This window comes from Centruroides vittatus, unplaced genomic scaffold, assembly GCF_030686945.1.
Source record: "Centruroides vittatus isolate TY-2023 unplaced genomic scaffold, ASM3068694v2 contig_974, whole genome shotgun sequence".
Lineage (NCBI taxonomy): Eukaryota > Metazoa > Arthropoda > Arachnida > Scorpiones > Buthidae > Centruroides > Centruroides vittatus.
This window is the reverse complement of record NW_027122647.1, coordinates 211,179-232,854: the sequence shown is the minus strand read 5'-3', so window position 1 is coordinate 232,854 and position 21,676 is coordinate 211,179. Positions and strand designations below refer to the sequence as shown.

Genomic DNA, 21,676 nt, shown 5'->3' with positions numbered 1-21,676 from the left:
ACTTATAAAATTTGATATAGTTTTCTGTTTATGAAATTTAGTTCAATATCAAAGAATTCTTAATCTAAAAGAAAATATTAAATTACTTGCTGTACAAACTTAAAAGATGAAAAAATGTTAAGCTTTAGTAATAGAGTGGCTTAACTTGTAAAATTTATTAGAACGTTTACGATAACTAAATGCAATATTCGTTTTAATAAAAGTAACAAGACTGTTTGCTGTCTTAATCAATGTACTTTCATTGATATATTTAACAAATTTACAGAGTTTTAATCGTAAACGTGGAAATAAGCCTGAAGATTCGACCGGGAAAATATGTCGTGGATCACGATGTAATATAAATAAACATTGTTACAAATACTTAACGAAGAATACAATTGATATTGTGATAGGAAAAGTCACTCGGCGTTGCGACTGTTGCATGGTAGTTCGAGGTGAACATGGTGACATGCGTGTCCGTCACTGATAAGTTTATCTTTTTCACCATCGTATTTTCCAGCAAACGCGACTTTGAAGCGCTTCTTGCCAGCCGCCATTTTTAGTCCGATAAATTTTGTTTTGTTATACTTGTATTGATAGCTTTCCGCTTTTTTTTGGTCTCTCCATCTGAGTCAACTGCACAATATTCCGTCTACGTTATATTGAGTAATGGGCCAAAATAGGCATTGGCGCAGTTTCTTGTCAGGCTACTGTCACTGTTTTCTGCTTTTATCACAAAAGTACAATGCATTAAGTCTAGATGCTGAATGTACTCAGATATTTTTGGGGGGGATGCAATTTGAGAAAATTGTAAATTTACAACTTTTCGCTGTCATCCGCTGTTCGTCCGTCTTTTCGTCTGTCTTTCCTAAATTTAGAAAACGGAGTTAGATAGATGTAAGACGAGAGGAGAAGTGAAAACTAGGCTCTGATTAACTATGTAACAACGACCGACAAAGATCGGAATCAATTCAATTCGAATGGTCAAAGATCGGAATTATTTCAATTTAAATGTTTTCTCTTGAAAGGTATTGGATATACAGAGTGTATCAGTACAGGTACTCCTCACTTTACGACCGAGTTCCGTTCCGACGACTACGTCGTTAAGCGAATTGATCAATAAGCGAGGAGCTTGAGCCGGGAATATAGTATCATTGTAAAATTATACAAATTATGCAACAAACTTCAAATTTATTTATAAAAAGACTATTATAGTACGCTATTAGCCTATTATAGTACGCTTAGTGCGCATGTCGCCGTCGCCACTGACCAACACTCAAGCTGAGAAAGGGGATTCCGCGAATTGCAGGTCAAAACTCGATTTGTCGTAAGTGCGAGTGGTCGTTAAGCAGATAGGTCGTAAATTGAGGAGTACCTGTATACATGTTTATGTGCAAACGGGTGTTCTAAAAAGAGGTAGCCAATTTTAAATGGTCATTAGTAATATTGGTTTTGTTTGAAAAGTAATGATGGTTTAAAATTGATTACACCTTTTTGGGGACACCCTGTGTATCAACGTTTTTAATATTTTCCGAACGTGTTGACATTTTTCAGATTATATGAAGCATAGGCATACGAGGCGCCAGAGACTTATCTCAAATATACAGTTAATTTTGACAAAAATAAAATAAATAAATAAATAAAACAAATATTACTATGCAAGAACGTGCAAAAATACTAGGGTTCAGGTGCAAAGAGAAATCGAAATCCTCTTACTTATTTGAAGTAAGATTTTTGAATCTTGCATCTTTAAAGAGGGTCCGCAAACAAAACTCTAGCACCTAAAACCTCCAAGAAGTGTGTCTCTGCACTTCTTGAAAATTCAGACTTTAACCTTCTGTTATTCGTGATTTTACAATTACTGCAATTCTTAATTTATTTTTCATATAAGTACCGATATCTATGATTGATGTATGTGTTAGGCTCAAATATCGAAATCGCTCATTGAGCGGAAAAAAACGACCACAACGCGTTGTGGCTAGCTCAAAAAGACCGCAACGCGTTGCGGCTAGCTCAAAAAGACCACAAAGCGAAATTCGTGTCGGCTTTATATGGCTCACTTAATATAGCCTATGTGGCTATATTACTATATGGCTATATTACTATATGGTACTATATGGTAATATAGTACTATATTACCATATAGTACTATATAAGTACTATATGGTAATATAGCACTTAATATAGCCTAATATGGCTTTATATGGCTCAATATGGCTTTCATGATATTTGACACGACGCGTTGTGGTGATTAAGAAAAGCCATAACGCGTTCAGAACGTTAGCTAATGCAACCACGATACGAAGGATAGGTTGTAACTAGGGATTGCAATTCAGCAGTGTTTTCAATCCAGCTGGATTTTTGCTGGACCAAAATCATTCCAGCTGGATCCAGCGCGGATGTATTTTTGGTGTAATAAAGTGTTATCTGTCTATCTGTCTATTCAGCAATTTATGGTTTTTTTTAAAGAAATAAAACATTATTTTAAATACTTAAGAAGCTTTTATTATTTAGACTGGTCACTATAAATCAGTAAAACGTCTTACACATTTAGGTAGTAAACATAACTTTGGTTCGGTTTAACACTTGAGATAGAGATAATTAACTTTAAATGTTTAGTTAGATTATAATTATAATGTAATCTTTGAGTTAAATAATAGCAAAGGTAATTCTATAATTCTACTAATTAATTTATATTAATATATTATATTATAATAATGTAAGGACAAATAATCAGTGGCTAATTGGCTATCAGTCTTACCAGTTTTCTTATATAGGCTCTACATATTAGTCTGTAGTTATTTATAAGTATATAAAAACTATGTACTGGAAGTAGAATAAGTTAAACTACACCTTTATCAATTCAGCAAAATTTAATAAAATAATAACGTATTCAATCGCTTTTAACGATCTTCCTTAGTTACAAAAAAATACATTATAGAATATAAAGTGTGTTCGGAATAAATATAAAAATTAACGGAAAATGCCCAAGCGAACAAAATATAGATAAATAAACAAAATAAATAGCGAAAAAGAATATATATATATATATATATATGGGCTATAAGATATAAAAACGAAACCAGCATTGTTCGTTAATAACATTACTTAATGTAAAAGGATCTCCACGCGGTAGACAATGAGTCCGCATCTCTATGGTTTATACAACAAGTTGCCATGTGCGCCTTGCAGATTTCCAATCTCTCAAGATGTTTGACCGTTTGCCTATTCGTCGTTTTTATAATTGCCGCTTGATCTTCCCTTTTACTCGCACCTCTGCCTTAGTTTAATCTTTTGGTAACCCTTCTTCGTCCATCGTTTAGGCTTAATCGTGGATTTAAACTTTTACTGACAAATGATATTGAGTACTTGATTTATTTCCACTCACTTTAACGTACCCAAATTTATTCTTGTTTCCACCAAAAATTTGTAAAAGTTTTGAGATAACATGCTCATTTATTTAGAACTGTCCTGGGTATTTGCACAGAGCCCAATGCTTAGAGAGGCATAGAAGGATATAGGCTTGGTTAACATTGGCTTTCTGCGTGTTGTAAAGCTCAGGAAAACATGAAGCAGTATCAGTTATCCATCGTAAAAAGGAATTGGATGGTTTGTGTATTATCAGAATATGAATCATCCCTCGTTCTTTTCAGCTAAAGGTAACCACATTCGAATTAAATTTGTCAAAATAGTGTTCCAGACCTATTGTTTGGGTCCATCAATGATCAAATGGAATACGCCACTAGACACAGATAATTGGTCCTGACCAAGGGCGTCGCCAAGGGGGTAGGAGGAGGTAGCTGCCCCTCCCTAGAAATTCGAAAAAAATTATTTAAATGTTAAGTTTTAATTAAAATAATCTTCTTAGGCTTTTTGTAAGTTAAAAAAATGTTTTAATTAAGATATTCCTTTTCCGGTACATAAATGATTAAAACTTTATGAATCGTTTTTATTTTACCTACATACAATTCATATCCTCTATCAATTTACATCATCTTGCCCCCTGGCCCATTGGCTGGCGACGCTCTTGGTCCTGACCAATGAGCTGATCACGTGAAGTTCTCCAGGTTTTCTTCATTGATCTATATCAAATTGATCTATATTTGAGTATTTTATTGTTAGTCAGGCATTTATATTCATATAAAATTTTATTATTATTATAAAATTTCATTTATTGCCTTTTTTCTGAAGAATTTCAGCTAAACTGCTGAAATTTTTCATTTTGCAATATGGAGAACTTCATGGATATCAAGCCATTTTTATTAGAAAGCTTTTTTTCTTTTTTACCTTCTTTTATATTTTATAACAACATAGAGTAATTTAAATATTATTATATACAATAATTTTAATAAATGTTTGTATCATTTTTAAATAAGTTAAAAGTGATAAGTGGGTCCATAGTGCGTAGCGATGATAATATAAGCATGTAAATAGAGATTATCGCATTCTTATCTACGAAATTACATCGAATACTGTTTGGGTTATAGTTTTGGTTTCATATTTCTAAAAACTTCTTCATTCAGTTGCATTAAAGTTAAGAATTTCTGTTAATTACTACACACTTCTTGGCATTCCAGACACCTTTATCTCATCAGGTAAAAAATTATACATTATTTTTAAGACCTTAAGTTGTAATGTCATATAAGATAATTCTATTGTAAAATGGTTCATCTACAATATCATTTGCTTATATATAAATCATAATATACAGCTGAGATTTATAAGTCAGGTAAAGGTATTGGTTAGCTATAAGGTATTGATAAATAATATTTTCATAAATAATTGTTCAGTTAGAAAAATATTAATAACTTTAAAAACTTGAATTTTTGGCCATTTTTGTCGATTTCGCTTAGGATTAATTCTAAAATGTATTATATTTGAAATTAAATAGACATTTGCGCAAATTATGAGATATTTACAAATATTGAAAATATTTATAAGCTCTTAAGAAGTAAATTTTCGAGTGAAAATATTATTTTTTAATTTTTTGAGTGGTTTTTTATCCAAAATAACTGTTTTATAATGTCTAAACTGAAAAACGTTAGTTAAACAGTACTGCAATTGAAAATAAAATAGTGGTTAAGTAGATAAGTAGTTAAGTAGATAAGTAGATAAATCTCCATAAATATAAAGGCACAACTTGTTATTCAAATAAAAGCTAAACTAATTATTTATCTATCTATCTATCTATCTATGTTCGGTTTATGGCGTCTAAGGTCGCCTTCCGATCTCCAGGAACCCTCTCCATCTTTCTCTATCCATACATCATTCTCTTTAATCCCTTTTTCACTACATGCTAACTTTACTCCGTCGTACCAAGTTTGTCTAGGTCTTCCTCTCTTTTTGTTTTTTTTCTTTTTGTTTTTTTGTGGAATGTATTCCGTAGGAGTCTCTCATCACTCATTCTTTTTACATGTCTAAACCAAATAAGTTGTTTCCTCTATTTTTTCCAAAACCGTCTCCTTCAATCCCATTAGGTCTTTGATTCTCTCATTAGTTATTCTTTCTCATTTTGAGATTCTGAATGATCTCAATGCATCCATTTCAACCGTTGTTACTTTTCTCTTCTCTTTCCCAGTCATTCTCCACGCCTTCGCCCGTATAACAGAATGCTTTTAACAATAGCATTATATATTATTTTTTTCTTGATCTAGTTATTCCTTCACTTCACCATATTCCATTTAATCTTTTTACTGCTCTTTTACCTTGTGTTAATCTTGTATTAATTTCTAATGTATCTCTTCCATCTTGATGAATTTGTATTCCAAGATAATTGTAATGTTCACCTTCTAGTTCCATGTCTGTTTTAGCCCCTCCTATGCATAAATATTTTGTTTTACTCATGTTTATATATAAACCTCCTTTAAAATATTCCTCTTTTATTTTTCTTGTCATGTATTCTAGATAATTTTTATTTTCTGCCATTACCAACTGATCATCTGCAAATTGCAATGTAAACATTGGTTTACCGTTAATATCTATTCCTATATTACAACATTTCTTTTTCCATATTTTCAATACTTTTTCTAAGTAGATTTTAAATAAAGTTGGTGAGATACAACATCCCTGTCTTAGTCCTTTTGATACCGTAAATCCTTCTGATATTTTTTCCAATTTTTATTTTCGTTATAAATTCTCTATATAATTCTTTAACTGCTTTAATAAGTGTGTTATTAATATTTATCTCTTTTAATGTCTCCCATAATTTTGATGTTGGGACATTATCATATGCTTTCGTTAAGTCTATAAACAACAAATGAGTTTCCTGTCCTGTTGCTAATCTTTTCCATAATCTGTTTTATACAGAAAATATTGCCCATACATGATCTTCCTGTTCTGAATCCACTCTGCTCTTCTTTTTCTTTTGTTTGATATTCTTCTTCGATTAGATCTCTTATTATTCATCCATATAATCTATTAAATGTTGCTGTTACTGTAATTTCTCGATTGTTCTCACAATTTTATTTATCTCCGTTTTTATAGATAGATGTCAAAAAGCCAATTTTCCATTCTTTTGGAATGTCTTCTTCATTAAGACACCTTTCGGATAATTTTGTGGTCATTGTAAATAATTTTTCTGTTTCATTTTTTTTTAAATCAATTCTGCCGGTATTCCTGGAGACCTATTCTGAGTTGTATCGTTAAGCTAACGAATACGATAAAAACCAGTTTTTATCGGAACCACGTGGTTCGCGTTTAATCAACTTTGAAAATGCTATTCCGAGCCGTACGTTTCGTTTTCGGTTCCGATAGCCACGTGCGATAACTAAGCTTTTGTTTTCTCGAGCTGCCGTTAGGAACGTAACGAACGTAAAAAGAACATGGCCGTTTTAGGTGTAAGGATGATATTACTTCACCAGCAATTGGAGAGAGAGAAAATTAGGGCCTCGAGTTTGAAGGGAGCTCAAAAATTTTCTACAAAAGATCGAATTTTGATATAAATAATAATAATAATAATAATAATTATTATTATTATTATTATTATTATGTTGGGTTAAGTGAGATATACTCGGTTAACATCGGTGGCTGTGTACTATGCCGGACCAAAGTCAAGGCATAGTAACCAAAACAGAAATTAAAGAAGTGTATCAGTGTGTGTGTCTGTATTCAGGAATTTTCTTACAATATGACATGTATTCAATATAGTGGCCTTCTGTAGTGTGATGTATGTGTTTCTATTCAATTCTAATGTGCCCAGGCTTTTGTGTAGTGTGTGTGGTATGACACCTGTAGAGGAGAGAACAACAGGTACAATAAGCACCCTATCCATCCTCCACAGATGCCTTATTTCCTGGGCGAGTTCTGTGTACTTGCTAATTTTTTCAGTGCATGCGTTTTGTATATTGTGAGTGTTTGGAATGGATATGTCTATAATGTATGTGATTTTATTGTGTTTGTCAATGAGTGTGATGTCTGGTCTGTTGTGGTAAATTGTTTTATCTGTGATTATGGCTCTGTCGTAGTACATTTTGTGTGTGTTGTTTTCCAATACTGTCTGTGGAATGTATTTGTAGTATGGTTCATGGATGTCTAATAATTTGTGTTTCTTTGCAAGCTCTTGGTGTATTATATTTGCTACTTGATTATGTCTGTGTAAATAATCTGTTTGTGCCAAGAGCTTGCAACCAGAGGTGATGTGTTGTATAGTTTCTGGCATGATGTGACATTTTCTGCATGTGTCATTTGTGAGTGTTGCATCTTTGACTATGTGTTTTCTGTAGTTTTTAGTATTTATGACCTGATCCTGTATGGCAATCATGAATCCTTCCGTCTCCCCAAAGAGGCATCCCCGAGCTAACCAGCTGTTTGACGCAGTTTTGTCAACAAAATCCTGGGCCAGATCATAAGGATGCCTGCCATGGAGTGCCTTTCGAGCCCACGATTGCTTAATGGTGTCTATGCTTTTTATATGTTGTGTTGTGTCCATATGATGTGAGTGTAAGTTTAATGGTGTGTTATTCGAGTCTGCTAGAGTTACTGCTTTATGTAATTGTGATGTTTCTTGTTTTTTGTAGAAAAACTCTCGCAGTGACTGTATTTGTTTGTAGTGAAGGTTAACTATGTCAATCAGGCCACGTCCGCCATCTTTACGTGGAAGGGTTAATCTTTCTGTGGCGGATTTAGGATGATGTTGTTTATGCTTAGTAAGTGTTGTTCTTGTTTTCCTTTGGAGTTGCTCGAGATCTGTGTGAGTCCAATGTATAACTCCAAAAGAATATGTGAGTACTGGGATGACATATGTGTTTATTGCTTTAACTGTGTGTTTTGCATTTAACTCTGTTCTGAGAATAGCATTTAACCTACTTTGGAATTCTTTAATTAATCTTTGCTTTATTTGTGTATGTTCTGTTAGTTTGGCCTGTTGGAATCCTAAATACTTGTAGAACTCGCCCTCTTCCATGGATTCAATAATGTCTCCATTTCCAAGTGCAAAATCTTCTTTCTTCAGGATTCCTTTTTCTATGTGAACTGTTTTGCATTTATCTAGGCCAAATTCCATTTGTATGTCCTTGGTGTATGAATGTGTGATTTGTAGGAGTTGATGAAGTTGTTTTTGTGTGGATGCATAAAGTTTTATGTCATCCATGTACATGAGATGTGACAGTGTAAACTGTGTTGTTTTTTCGTGTCTGATATTGTAACCATATTGCGTGTTGTTTAACATGTTGGATAATGGGTTCAGGGCTAAGCAGAACCAGAGAGGACTCAAGGAATCTCCTTGAAATATTCCTCGCCTAATAAAAATTTGGTTTGTTTGTATGGAAGTGTTACTAACCCTGAGATGTAGTGTTGTTCTCCAGTGCTGCATAGTGTTTTGAAAGAATGCAATGAGTGATGGATGTATTTTGTACATGTGTAGAATATGTAGCAGCCAACTGTGTGGAACACTGTCGAATGCTTTTCTGTAGTCTATATATGCCATGTGTATGTTTCTGTGTTGTTTGTGTGCTTGCCGTAGAATGACTGAATCTATGAGTAACTGTTCTTTGCATCCCCTGTGGTTTCTACGACAACCTTTTTGCTGTTCTGTTAGAATGTTGTGTTCTTCAACGTGTTTGTATATTTTGTTTGCGATACAGGATGTCAATAATTTGTAGAGTGTTGGAAGACATGTAATTGGTCTGTATTGTGTGGGGTCTGTGGTATTGTTGTTTTTAGGTTTCATGTAGGTGATGCCCTGGGTAAGAAAATTTGGCATGTCTTGTGGATTGATGATGATGTGTGTTAGATGTTTAGCTAGTTCCTGGTGCAGTGATGTAAACTTTTTGTACCAGAAATTGTGAATGTTGTCTACACCAGGTGTCTTCCAGTTGTGTGTTCTGTTAACAGTGTATTGGAAATCATGTATGCTTATTTCAACACAGGGCATAGTTGGTATGTTGTGCAAGTTTCTGTTCTCCTCCTCGATCCAGCCTGCATCAGCATTATGCGTGACAGCACTGGACCAAAGAGAAGACCAATATGTTGTGAGTTCTTCTTCTGTTGGTGTGCCACTGTGCTGTGTAACAGTGTTTGCTTTGTTATTAATTTGTCTGTAAAAGAGTTTTTCATTGTTTGTAAATAATTTATTTTGTTGTTTTCGTAGTGTACATGTTTTGTATCGTTTGAGTCTACGTGCTTTGGCAGCAAGTTTTTGTTTTAGTGTATCAATGTATTCTGTAATGTGTGTGTTGTGATGTTCATGTTTTGTGTGTGTTTTTATTTTCTTGAAAATGTTTTTGAGCTGTTTCCTTAATTTGGGTGTTATGTTGTTTTTAGTGTATTGTGTCAGCCTGCCTAATTGCTGTCTAATGTCATTTATTTGTGTTTCTATTCTTCTCTGCCAGGCAGGCTTGTGATAGAATTTTGTTTTCTGTGTGTTTGTCTGTGATTGTACTTTCAGCCCATGGTGTGTCACTACTGTGACTGCTCCAGCATAAACTAATGTATGAATGTCTGCGAGTGTAGAAATTGAATGAATGTAGTGTGGTAGTAAGTGAGTGTTTACGTAATTTAGTGTTTTTCCTACTTCCTTTGACGTGTTGATTTTTGGTATTCGTGGTCGTTGTGTGGGATCTGTGCCTGTATATTTAGTGAGTGTTTCCTGAAATATATGTGAGAGTGTATTAACTAAATCCATGTCTATGTTATCAGTGATGGATGAGGAAATGTCTGTAGTATCATTAGTGGTAATTGTTGTATGTGTGTTATTATCAATGCTTGTTGCTGGATTATCCTGACAGGTTACATGATCTTCATTAATGTTAGATGTTTCTGTCTGTTGATGTATTTGATCAGCAACCTGTTGTTTGATAAGTTCAAGTGTTGTTTGTGGAATAAGGTTGTTGTGTATAATTGTTCTTTTTTGATCAACAACCCTTTGTTCGGTGACAGTGAGGTGAGGATACTGTTGTGTGAATCTATGGTGTAGTTGTTGTCTGTATGCTGTCATGTTTGTTTCGAGTTTTGTGATGGTGTAGTAACTACGGATGATAAACTTGTTCATTTCTACTGTCCATTTCATCCGTTGGCGTGGTTTTCCAGCCTTTGTGGTCTGTGGATGCATTGCCACAGAAACACCAAGGCTGGGTTTGTTCCTCACATCTGTTGAGGGCATTGCAGTAGCCATGCTTGGGCCGGTGCTGCTTTCGCCACCGGTAACCAAGGGAGACTGTGGCCTATTTTTCGAACGTGAGCCTCTGCCTAACCCACGAACGCGGACCTTGTTAACCCGGGCGACGTCCGAGCCGGTATCACACTTTGATCTAGTTATTACCATAATAAATATCTCCACAGAATGTGGGTGTGGTCACTCTTAGCTTCATTTCTCCCCATAGACCTTACTGGCATGGGTGTCCCTACCAGGAGCTTATGCTCCAGCCTGCATTGCCCTATGGATCAGTAAAATTACTGGGCTCTCCCACCACGACCAGGTGGTGACCACGGGAGAGTTATTATTATTATTATTATTATTATTATGTTGGGTTAAGTGAGATATACTCGGTTAACATCGGTGGCTGTGTACTATGCCGGACCAAAGTCAAGGCATAGTAACCAAAACAGAAATTAAAGAAGTGTATCAGTGTGTGTGTCTGTATTCAGGAATTTTCTCACAATATGACATGTATTCAATATAGTGGCCTTCTGTAGTGTGATGTATGTGTTTCTATTCAATTCTAATGTGCCCAGGCTTTTGTGTAGTGTGTGTGGTATGACACCTGTAGAGGAGAGAACAACAGGTACAATAAGCACCCTATCCATCCTCCACAGATGCCTTATTTCCTGGGCGAGTTCTGTGTACTTGCTAATTTTTTCAGTGCATGCGTTTTGTATATTGTGAGTGTTTGGAATGGATATGTCTATAATGTATGTGATTTTATTGTGTTTGTCAATGAGTGTGATGTCTGGTCTGTTGTGGTAAATTGTTTTATCTGTGATTATGGCTCTGTCGTAGTACATTTTGTGCGTGTTGTTTTCCAATACTGTCTGTGGGATGTATTTGTAGTATGGTTCGTGGATGTCTACTAATTTGTGTTTCTTTGCAAGCTCTTATTTGCAAGCTCTTATTTACAAATTAACAAACTCGACTATACTTTACTTTCTATTTTTTTTAGTATTATATTTAATTACATTAATAACCAATATTGTTTATATTACATTTCTAGTGATTTATTCTTTATACTACAAAATTTATTTGGTTTTTATAGGTCGCTTTTCTTAGCTTTTAGTAGCTTTTAGCGATCAAAAATGACAAACGAAAGTTTTAGTGTTTCCTTCTATAAATTGTACTGTTTTTTATATGTTGCAAATACTTTTTAACAACAAAACATTTATTATTAAAATTAATATGTTAATTCTTTTTTTTATATGATTGACTTCTAGAATTGTAAAGGGTTGGTAAAGGGCCCCACCTAGAGTTCGGCTTTGGGCCTCGAAATGCTTAAATCCGGTCCCGGCTAGAACCGAAGTGTTTTAACAAATATTTCGAACTGACAAGTTGTAGTTCGTTGGCTGTGTTGTCCCTTTTTTGATGACAATTTAACACAAAACTATTTGACTAGTGCTGGTAATGACAATATTAAAACAACGTGCTTCGCTTAGAAAATGGTGGGTTGCAGTCACTTGACAAAAATACAATGTTAACTAAACTGTGATTGGTTAAAACCTAACAGCTATCGATAGCATGGAACCCAGACGCATCTCGGTCGACTACCCGTAGCGAAACCCACTTAACGTGGAGCACAGAATAGCGATTTGTCTAAGGTTCGTTAACTACCTTTCGGTAAAGGGACTTATCGAATGTCCCGTGTATCGCTCTCGTTGAGTTATCGGAAGAGCTCAGAATAGGTCCCCAGGGGGCAGCTTTCTTAAAATCTACATTTTCCAGCGCTTGTTTTTAGTAGATAAAAGCAGTAGCACCCCAACAAAGGTATGATCGATGCAAGCAAGACGTCTGTATGTCACCAGTTACTTTTTTAGAAATTACTTGTAATTTTAATTGGATATATTTTGTGTTTTTTAAAAGGACTTTTTTAAGTTCTGGCTACAAGTAGCCTAAAAAGAAAGGTCAGTCGCCAAGAACGTGTATTGTCTGGAACACAGAAAAAATAAATGGTGGTCCCTTTTGGACAGACTTTGTCTTTGTGGGTCAGACACTTTTATTGAATATCTTTATGTTTAAAAATACCCGTCATTGACTTTAAAGTGATTTGTATTATTAGTCTTCTTCCATTGTCATTTGTTACATTTTTTTCCGAATTGTCCAATAATTTTGTTATTTCTCAATGATCCTGTTCTTGCATTGAAATCACCCAATAACATTACTTCTCTTGTCTCTCCAGTTGTCTCTCCAGTTTCATCTATCACCTCTTGCATCTTGTTGTAGAACAAATCTTTACCTTCGTGGGTTTCATCCTCATTTGTACATAAATTTCAATGATAGTAATTCGTTTTACAAAAATATTTAGGTTAACTTTCATTATTCTTTCATCTATTGTTTCAAAGTTGATAATATTTCTCTTAAATTTCTTTTTTTATCATCATGATACACCACATTTTGCTCTTTCTTTTTTTGGCACGCCAGAGTAAATATGCATATAGTCTTCCAGTTCTTCCTTCCCGACCCTTTCTTTTTTGTTTCTGTTAAGATCACAAAGTCAATTTTCATTCTTTTTATTTCTTTAACTATTTCTTTTCCCTTTGATCTGATCCCTTGTACTGTATATTCCATGTAGCAAAATTCATTATGGAGATAGCGTGCAGGCCTATCGTCCACGTTATCAAAAGAACGGTTTCGTATTCAAACCTTTCGTATTCGAACTCGATAACCTTATTTTTCCTGCAATACGAAATTCTCTCGTCTAATTATCATATAACAAAATCAATTTAATTTTGAGTAGTTACAACTCACAAATAAACATACTAAAAATCATGTAATTATATTGTTTAACAACTTAACAATAAATTAATTTAAATCAAAATCACGTTTTTCACTGTCCCAAAAATATAAAGGCATAATACAAAATTAATAGAACAGTAGAAAGTATTATTACAGATCTTTAGTAATAATCAAGTAAAAACCAATACACTTCCCCATTTTCATTATAACTTTTTAGATACGGTCTGACATTGATTGTATAAGTTTTTGAAGGACTATTGTAATTATTTCTTTCCAATGGATGTTAATTGCATGTTTTAACTCATCCACACTCTTATATAGGTACCTACATATTAGCATATACAGTTCAGCTCTAGCTAAGATTCCCCAGAGGTTTTCCATTGGATTCAAATCTGGGAAACGAGCTGGCCAATCAATAACTGAGACTCCATTACTTAAAATCCGCTCATAAGTTGATTTACCTGTGTGGATAGGGGCATTATCTTGTTGGAAAAACTAACGATTTCAGCAATTATATCTGCCAAAGGCAAAAGATAATTGCTAGCATGTCTTGATAATGATTTGCATTCACTCAGCCTCTGAGGAATGCAATATTTGTCTTGCCAAACCAACTAAACCCACCCCATACTATCACTGAGCCTCTCTCTTGCTGCTGTTTTAAAACAATTTCCGCACCCCTCAAATCATGCCACTAACAAGGCCAACCATCTGGTCCATCGAGATTAAATTTCTTCACGTCACTCCAGATTCCCATTTTCTCCCGAGCCCACTGCAAGCATTTTTGCTCATGGATGAGGGTTAGTGACGGTGCAGGCTTTTTATTCTTATAGATGAGATGCTAACATGTACTAACAATTCTTCCAATTGTAGATTTTGACACATTAAGCTCTGGTTTTGATGCTAGTTTTCGTAAAGATGTTGGTTGCGTTTGATTTTTCCTCAAAATACTACGTTTTCCTCTATTTTTAAGCTTTGAAGAGCAACCTGTTGGTATCTTTTGTCCGTATTTGTCTTCAAGCTTTATGAAATTGTCAATTACAGTTGGAAAACACTGGTAGTTTGCGCGAGGTCGCGCTTCATCAATGGGCAGGCCACGTGTTTTTCGGGTTTTATTGGATGTGTAAAACCCAAATAAATGCCGGTTCCCATAGAAAATAGCGACGCCATACGTCCCTTACGCAGATTACTCAATTGTTGTGTTGTCTTATTTTAACAATCCAATCCAATCTTCATAAAAACTAGAAACTTACTACTCACAGTTTTCGATAAATTTAGTTTGAAAGTATTAATATTATTATTCTACGAGTTTCTATTAAACTAGATTATCAATTTTTTCAGCATTGCGAGGAAAAGTACATTACGAGGATATAAAATGGAAGAAGTGATTAAATCTGAGTGTGAAATAATTGAAAATCCTAGGTCTAGCATTGAATCCAATTCGGATGATCCACCGAATAAACGTCAAAAACAAGTGACTGACGTTCAAGAAAGTACTGTTGAAATAGTCGAGCAATCCAGCGTTGCTAATGAGGAAAATCAAAATATTCGAAGTTCTATTGAAGATACGATAGAAATAAAATTAACACGAAAAGAAGAATTAGATTTCAGTCTGGTGCATATGTTGGTCACTGATTTAGAATCGTTTGAATATGTGGAACGTAAAGGCTTCAGAGATTTTGTAAAGAAACTTGATAGTTCATATGAAATTCCTTCGACGATTCACTTAAAATATAAACTTTTTCCTGATTTGTACAACGTTTTAAAGTTAAAATTGCAATCTGTTCTAATGGAAGTCAAATTTGTTACGCTTTCAGCAGATACATGGAGTAAATCAAGTTGCGAGTGTTACTACATATCCATCACTTGTCATTTTATATGGAATAATCGATTGTCTGCAGCTGTCTTGGAGACCAAACAAATTGAAGAGCTATCATCAAGTAAACTCTTCACGGTAAGACATTTTTTGTATTAAAAATATATTTCGTAGTACTTACTATATTTCAAAACTTATTTCAGGCAATTAAAGAAGTTATAGACAACTGGAATCTTGAAAACAAAGTAGTATGCATTGTGACTGACAACAATACCAGTTTTCATGAAGCTGTCAAGAAGTTAGGACTTTCTCATATAACAAGTTTTGTACACAGTTTACAGCTTGTTGCAAATGATTGTTTCGAGCTTCCAAGTATCGATAATCTTATACAGAAATGTAAAAATATCGTTCATTGGTTTAGCTCAGAAGCTAGATTCAAAGACAAAATTGAACAAAATCCTACATTACAAGAAACTTTACACTTGATCTCTTCTGTGACTTCAAACTGGATTAATGTCTATTATATACTGAAGTGCATAATGTATTTAAAAGATAACTTAGAAGAATTGTCGGAAGATATGCCATCCACATTTACTCCTGGAGAATTATCTACTATAGAAGGTTGTTTCTTTTGTCTCGATTGTATACGAGTTGCCATAAGCGATACGGATCATAACCAGTACTCGATGCACTCATTGATCATACCTACAATGAGCTTTGTTCACGAAAAATTGCGTTTGGTAGAAAATGTTAAAATGAAGACGGCACTTTGTGAATTATTTCTAGATCGAATGAAGAATTCAATACATAGCAAGTTGAAATTTTACGAAACTGCAGATATACCATTGATGAGTTCTATTCTCGATCCAAGGATAAAGAAACATGGTTTTCGGCTTCCTCTGATTGCTGTGAAAGCAGAAAACCTACTACTTCAAGAATCATCATCTGCCATTGAACAAGTCAAAACAAAAGTTGAAAATTCTTACCAGACTACTCCAATTAAAAGTGAAGATGACGATGCTTGTAACCTGCTAAATTTTCTAGGTGCTCATATAAATCAAATATATAAAAGAAGAACCAAAGCTTCTACTATTACCATAGAGTTAGAAAGTTATTTAGCAGATCCAATCATTGAAATCACTAGCAACCCTATGGATTATTGGAAAGAGAATCAAATGGTATTTCCTAATTTATATACATTAGCTTGTAAGTATTTGAGCATTCCAGCGCATTCTGTGCCTACAGAAAGAATATTTTCAGATGTCATAAAGAAACAAAGTCAGAAGATAGAAAATGAAGATGGTTGTGTTGATAAGTTCGTATTCTTTCGTCAAAATAAATGGCTTAAAAATGTCGTTATCTGATACTAAAAGTTCTACGTCCTCTATTTGTAGCTGTTTCTGATATTGAAATCACGTTTATGATAACCTAAAGCGGGCGTAAAATGTGAAGAAACGTATGATTTTTGCTAACAATGCAACACATAGGATAAGGAAATAAAATGTTTTTAATTTAATTCTGTTTTGATGCTCGTAAGCATTTAACACTGTCCAACAGCAGGTTTCGCCAGCGGCATCATGTTATTCTACGTTGCGAGCGTTTTCGAAAAGTCAAAAAGTCAAATCTTACAAAGCACTAAAAATTTGGTTTAAATTAGTTTAACAGCCAATGTCCACACTTATTTTTGCGGCAGTATAATAAAACAGAACTTAATATAGTGTAAAAGGCACTAAACTGGCAACGTTAATTGCACTTTGCACCCTCACGCGGCTATTTGCCAGCGAGTTAATTTATAATTTGAACACAGGTACTGTACAATGTTGTCAGATCTGGTGAAATTTCATCAGATCAGATCTGATTTAATAAAATATTTAGGAAAAACCATTTTTGGAAAATTTTTTAAAATGGAACATTGCAAATGGTGTATATTTTTGTAAATTTCTTCTAATTTAGTCAGTTTAAAGAATATTCATTGCGTCCTACTTTTATCTAATAGTTTACATTACTACGTACTGTACTTCTCCGAGATCTCGTAAATTGCATTTGATAAGGTTAGGTAGGCGGGCGAAGGAAAAAATTCAATATACATAGTACATAACTATATTTAGAAAGCCTGTGCATTCGAAAACTTGAAATCCCCCAGTGGACTCCGTCTCCGCTCATACTGGCGGTGACCAGACCCTAAACACCGGAGTTCGATCGGGGGTTCGCGCCTCACTCGGACGAGCTGGCAGCGGTAGTTTTTCCGGGTTTTCCCCCTTGCCAATGACGCCTGAATAGGGGCCAGCTTCCCCCCAAAGTCCTCCCGGAAGGCATTCCTATCTCTCCTTCCCGCAGTTGTCGTCTTTAATAAGGCCGGCTTTGGTCGCGTCCGTGACCTCTCTTCTGTCTTCCCGGATTGGTCGTCTTCTATAAGGCCGACTCGTCGGTCGCTGAGCGATCATCCTCCTGTTCTTCCGGAGTATAAGCGAATAGCAATAAACTCTTCTATCAGTCAAAGTCAAAGTCAAGTTGAAATCCGAACTCAAATAATTTGAACTTGAAAAGTTTTCAGATTTTCAAGTGCATATTTTGCGATTTTCAATTATTCCGCTTGGCATCTCTGCACAGCTAACTAAAAGGCGAAACATGGTGACTCGTCCTGATCGACATGAAAGAGCAAAAAATAATTAATTTTGTACGTTATAATGATTGTACAATATTCTGTCCAATAAACATATGCATCAATTATGATTTTGTGATGGTCAGCGTTGACCATCACAAAATCATAAAATCAAAATCATATTATTTTCCTTTCCGAAATCAGCATTTTTTTTTTTCTCCAAACCTTACAGCAATTTCCTATCTTAAAGGTTAACTTTGTACAAGATTCCTATAAAATGAATCATTAGATCAGAACCTAGAACTATAAAAAATTAACTTTTCAATAATACAAACTAACGAATTCCGAATTTGTTACTTAAATTTCTAATGTATCTTAAAAAATATGACTTTATAAAAGGACTGGCAGCTACTGTATGGCAGTAAGGTGCTGGTATCACAAAAATGTGTACAGATATTATTTCTTAACGAGGTTTTGCTTAACGCGCAAAAGTAATTGCGGCAATCTCGTTATAACACGGCAGAAGTTTTAATTAATTAACTGCGTTAATCGAGGGATACCTATAATATTAATAACAACAAGCGATAAGTTTGTAACGATATCGCTCTCGCGAAGCGAAACTATGCACGAGCGAGAAATAGAATCTCTCACTGCGGGACGAAAAATACTCCTGCGCATATTTATAAGCTTTAATCAGCGTATATGACAGAGAAGACTGATCGAAGTTTCCTCACGGGGAAATTAATTAATTCAAATCTATTGTTATTAAAATATCACTGAAATGGAAATAACAAACTCTATCTTCGATCCATTTTCTTTCTACGTTGGCGAACGAAAGGGAAAACGTTACGTCACTGAATGATAATGTTAGAGACAGCAAAAAAGCAAGAAATGTCATAATTTGAAGTCATCACATTTGCTCTTTCGCTAACATCTCTCGCCGAAAACTTCGCTCGTTTGCATCTACAAGATGATGAAATGTTTCTAAATTCTGTTCAAACTTTGGGAGTAAACATAAAATTGCTAAGCAGAACATATCACACAGGACCACAATTAGATGAATAAAATAGGCTTTATTTTGTATAATGAAAAAATGTGCTAATACATAGTCTATTTTATTCATCTAATAGTGGTCCTGTGTGATATGTTCTGCTTAGCAATTTTATGTTTACTCCCAAAGAACAAAAGAAACAATAAGCAATCAAGTATTAAAGAATACTCTGTCTAGACTCTAGACAGTACTTTTAGTTTGCCATGCTATGTGTTTTACTGCGCAACATCATATTTCGTGCACTTTTCCTAGTAGTAAATACAGTGGAACTTAGTGGTAGTACTTCGCTTAACGAGCATAATTCGTTCCAAAAGCTTATTTGTAATGCGAAACACTCGTTAAGCAAAACAATTTTTCCTACATAAATTAATGTAAAATACGATAATGCGTTCCATGCCAAAAAAGTACTCAAATATTTTATGTATAACGTTCATTCAAAGAAAATTATATAATATACTGTACATTGTTAAGAAGCGTGAATCATCATCATTTCTTCTAGCGCGGAATGAACCAACCTGAATTGCTAATTCGATTTGCAGAAAAGAAAAAAAATCACAGCTGATAAACACTCTTAACGATATGCTAGATTCTCGGCCTATGTAAGGCTATAATTAAATATTAGAAATTAATTAGTTTGACTACAGGTAGGCAGTTATGAATCTATCGCGTATTAAATTTAATAATTATAAATAATTAATTTTTATTAGACACTTCTAAAATTTAATTTGAAATTGGTCATTAAATTTATTACGGAGTTTTACTTGGAGTTCAAATGTCAAACGTATACTTCTGCTTGCCGTACAAGTTTAACGTTTGAACTTCGGCCGCAACCTCTCTAATATTGATGCAATGCGATTAACGTTAAATATGCACCCATTGATACACTCCAAAGGTGAAAGAATTAATTTTAAATTATTGTCAGTTTGAATAAATCTACGATAAATTAAATTAAAGAAGTGATTTAAAGATTATCATTTTTAATAGAAAAATAATGAAATAAATTTTCATTACGATTCTATCATTTTTACGAACCGAAATCGTGTCATCTTAAATAGTTCGCCTACAGACTGATGCCTAAATATGGCGCTTTACAGGCAAATTTATCACGTAATCGTCACATCATCAAATATTTTGTCATCTTTACAAATAAAATTCTTTATTCTCATTAAACAGAACATTACATTGAAACATTGAACATTAAACAGAACGTTACAACTAAATATGTGCAAAATTAGCAGCTTAATGAAGGGCTTCGTGTTTAAAAGTATTCGTTGCTATTTAGCGATTATTTTCCGCCTTCTTTCTAAACAGACGCGATCTTTAACTGTCATGTCATCTAATGAAACCTTTCCAACTCTTCCAATGGTAGCTTCGAAGATAACCTACGATAAACGTGTAATTACTCATAACATGCAATTACTCATAACTGCTAACAGATGGCACTAGCCGAAATTCATTTTTTTAAATTAATTTAAAATTAAGCTTTTATTCGTACTGTTTTTCTTATATTTGATGTAGTTTTAATTATAAATTTAAATTTTTAAAAAGCTCTAAAAATATTTTTTTATTTATTTGGTAAAATTGGAATAATAATAATAAACAGCGCTTTGTATAATTCTTGTGATTTTATTGCTAAAATAAAATATTTACCCTTATTTGCTGATCAATTATAGGTAATGAAACAGAATCGAACAACCAAAAGTTTCCAAGATCCTCTTCAGCTTCCCAAATTTTCATAAATCCAAAACTTTTATTCGACTTCATTTGAATAAATATTATTAACTTTACTTCCATTTTATTTAAATTATACCAAAATTGAATGCAATAACCATTTTTACTAATTGGAAACCAAGGTGTTATGATTCGTGACTTTCCTTTTCTCTCTTCAGATGTATTCTGTTCAGTAGATAAATAATAGCCTTAAAAATAAAATGAAATGACGTCACAAACACGAGTTTTTAATTCTGCGGAAATGCAAGATCAATTCATCGCTTCCGCTTAATGACGTAAATATTAAATTCGACTTAATTTATTCAATAATAATAATTATTATTATTATTAAATTTACCTGAATTTACACCAAAAGCACGATTTATATCATTATCAATCTCATCATCATCACTCCTGTTTGGTTTCGTTACTGACCAATCAAAATCATTTCTGGAGCCCTGGGTCATGTGACAGATCCCGTTATTAAAATCGCAGAAATAAGGAAAAACTAAATAAAATTTATACGTGTATATTAATAACTCAAAATTAAAAGTAAATCTTAAAACGTAGTAAAATTCGTTTTAAAATATATTTTTAAAATCGCAAAAATTAGTCTACCTGTTTTTTTGCAAATACTTGTACATTTTTTTGTTTGTTTCTGTACGGAAGCACTTTTTTTCTTTTCGTAGATGGAAATATTATTTTGTAAAAATTCAAATTCGCTGTCGGGATCATCTGGAAACATTAAATTACGCTTTTGTCGCTCTCTTCTTTCTCTGAATCTATATCTAACTCCATTACCGCAAGTAACGCTACAACGGCTCCAGGTTGTCCATTCTTCCCAGTCGGAATTTACATTCTCCGGATATATCTGCAAAATTTTACATGTTAAAAGCTAAAATATGCTTAAAAATATAACTAAAAAGAAAAAGTTTTGTCTTAACTTACCACGCTGCCATAGGATTGGAGAGCAAAGAATATTAAAATTAATAAACCTCGCATCTCACTGAAGATAATCGAAAATTATTCTTAAATACTCTTTAATCTTCCCACAATTTCTTTATTCCTCCTTCGCATTAAACGTTAAATTAATTATTTTACTAAGAATTTAACCCACTATGCAATGACGTTTCCTTCTGAGTC

General features: G+C 33.8%; 2 protein-coding genes across 2 annotated transcripts; one reads left to right on the top strand and one right to left on the bottom strand.

Moving 5' to 3' along the window:
* The first annotated feature begins 4,482 nt into the window (after nt 1–4,482).
* On the top strand, nt 4,483–16,605 carry LOC136985630 (E3 SUMO-protein ligase ZBED1-like). Its single transcript, XM_067282948.1, has 3 exons — nt 4,483–4,574; nt 14,696–15,308; nt 15,374–16,605. The coding sequence occupies exons 2-3, from the start codon at nt 14,730–14,732 to the stop codon at nt 16,532–16,534; spliced, it is 1,740 nt and encodes a 579-aa protein (XP_067139049.1). The 5' UTR covers nt 4,483–4,574; nt 14,696–14,729; the 3' UTR covers nt 16,535–16,605.
* Nucleotides 16,606–19,962: 3,357 nt separating this feature from the next.
* On the bottom strand, nt 19,963–21,612 carry LOC136985620 (MAM domain-containing glycosylphosphatidylinositol anchor protein 1-like). Its single transcript, XM_067282938.1, has 5 exons — nt 21,482–21,612; nt 21,152–21,404; nt 20,892–21,041; nt 20,474–20,742; nt 19,963–20,205 (listed from the first exon to the last, which is right to left on the bottom strand). Exons 1-5 carry the CDS (start codon nt 21,533–21,535, stop codon nt 20,098–20,100), a joined length of 834 nt encoding a protein of 277 aa, XP_067139039.1. The 5' UTR covers nt 21,536–21,612; the 3' UTR covers nt 19,963–20,097.
* Between the last annotated feature and the right edge of the window lie 64 nt (nt 21,613–21,676).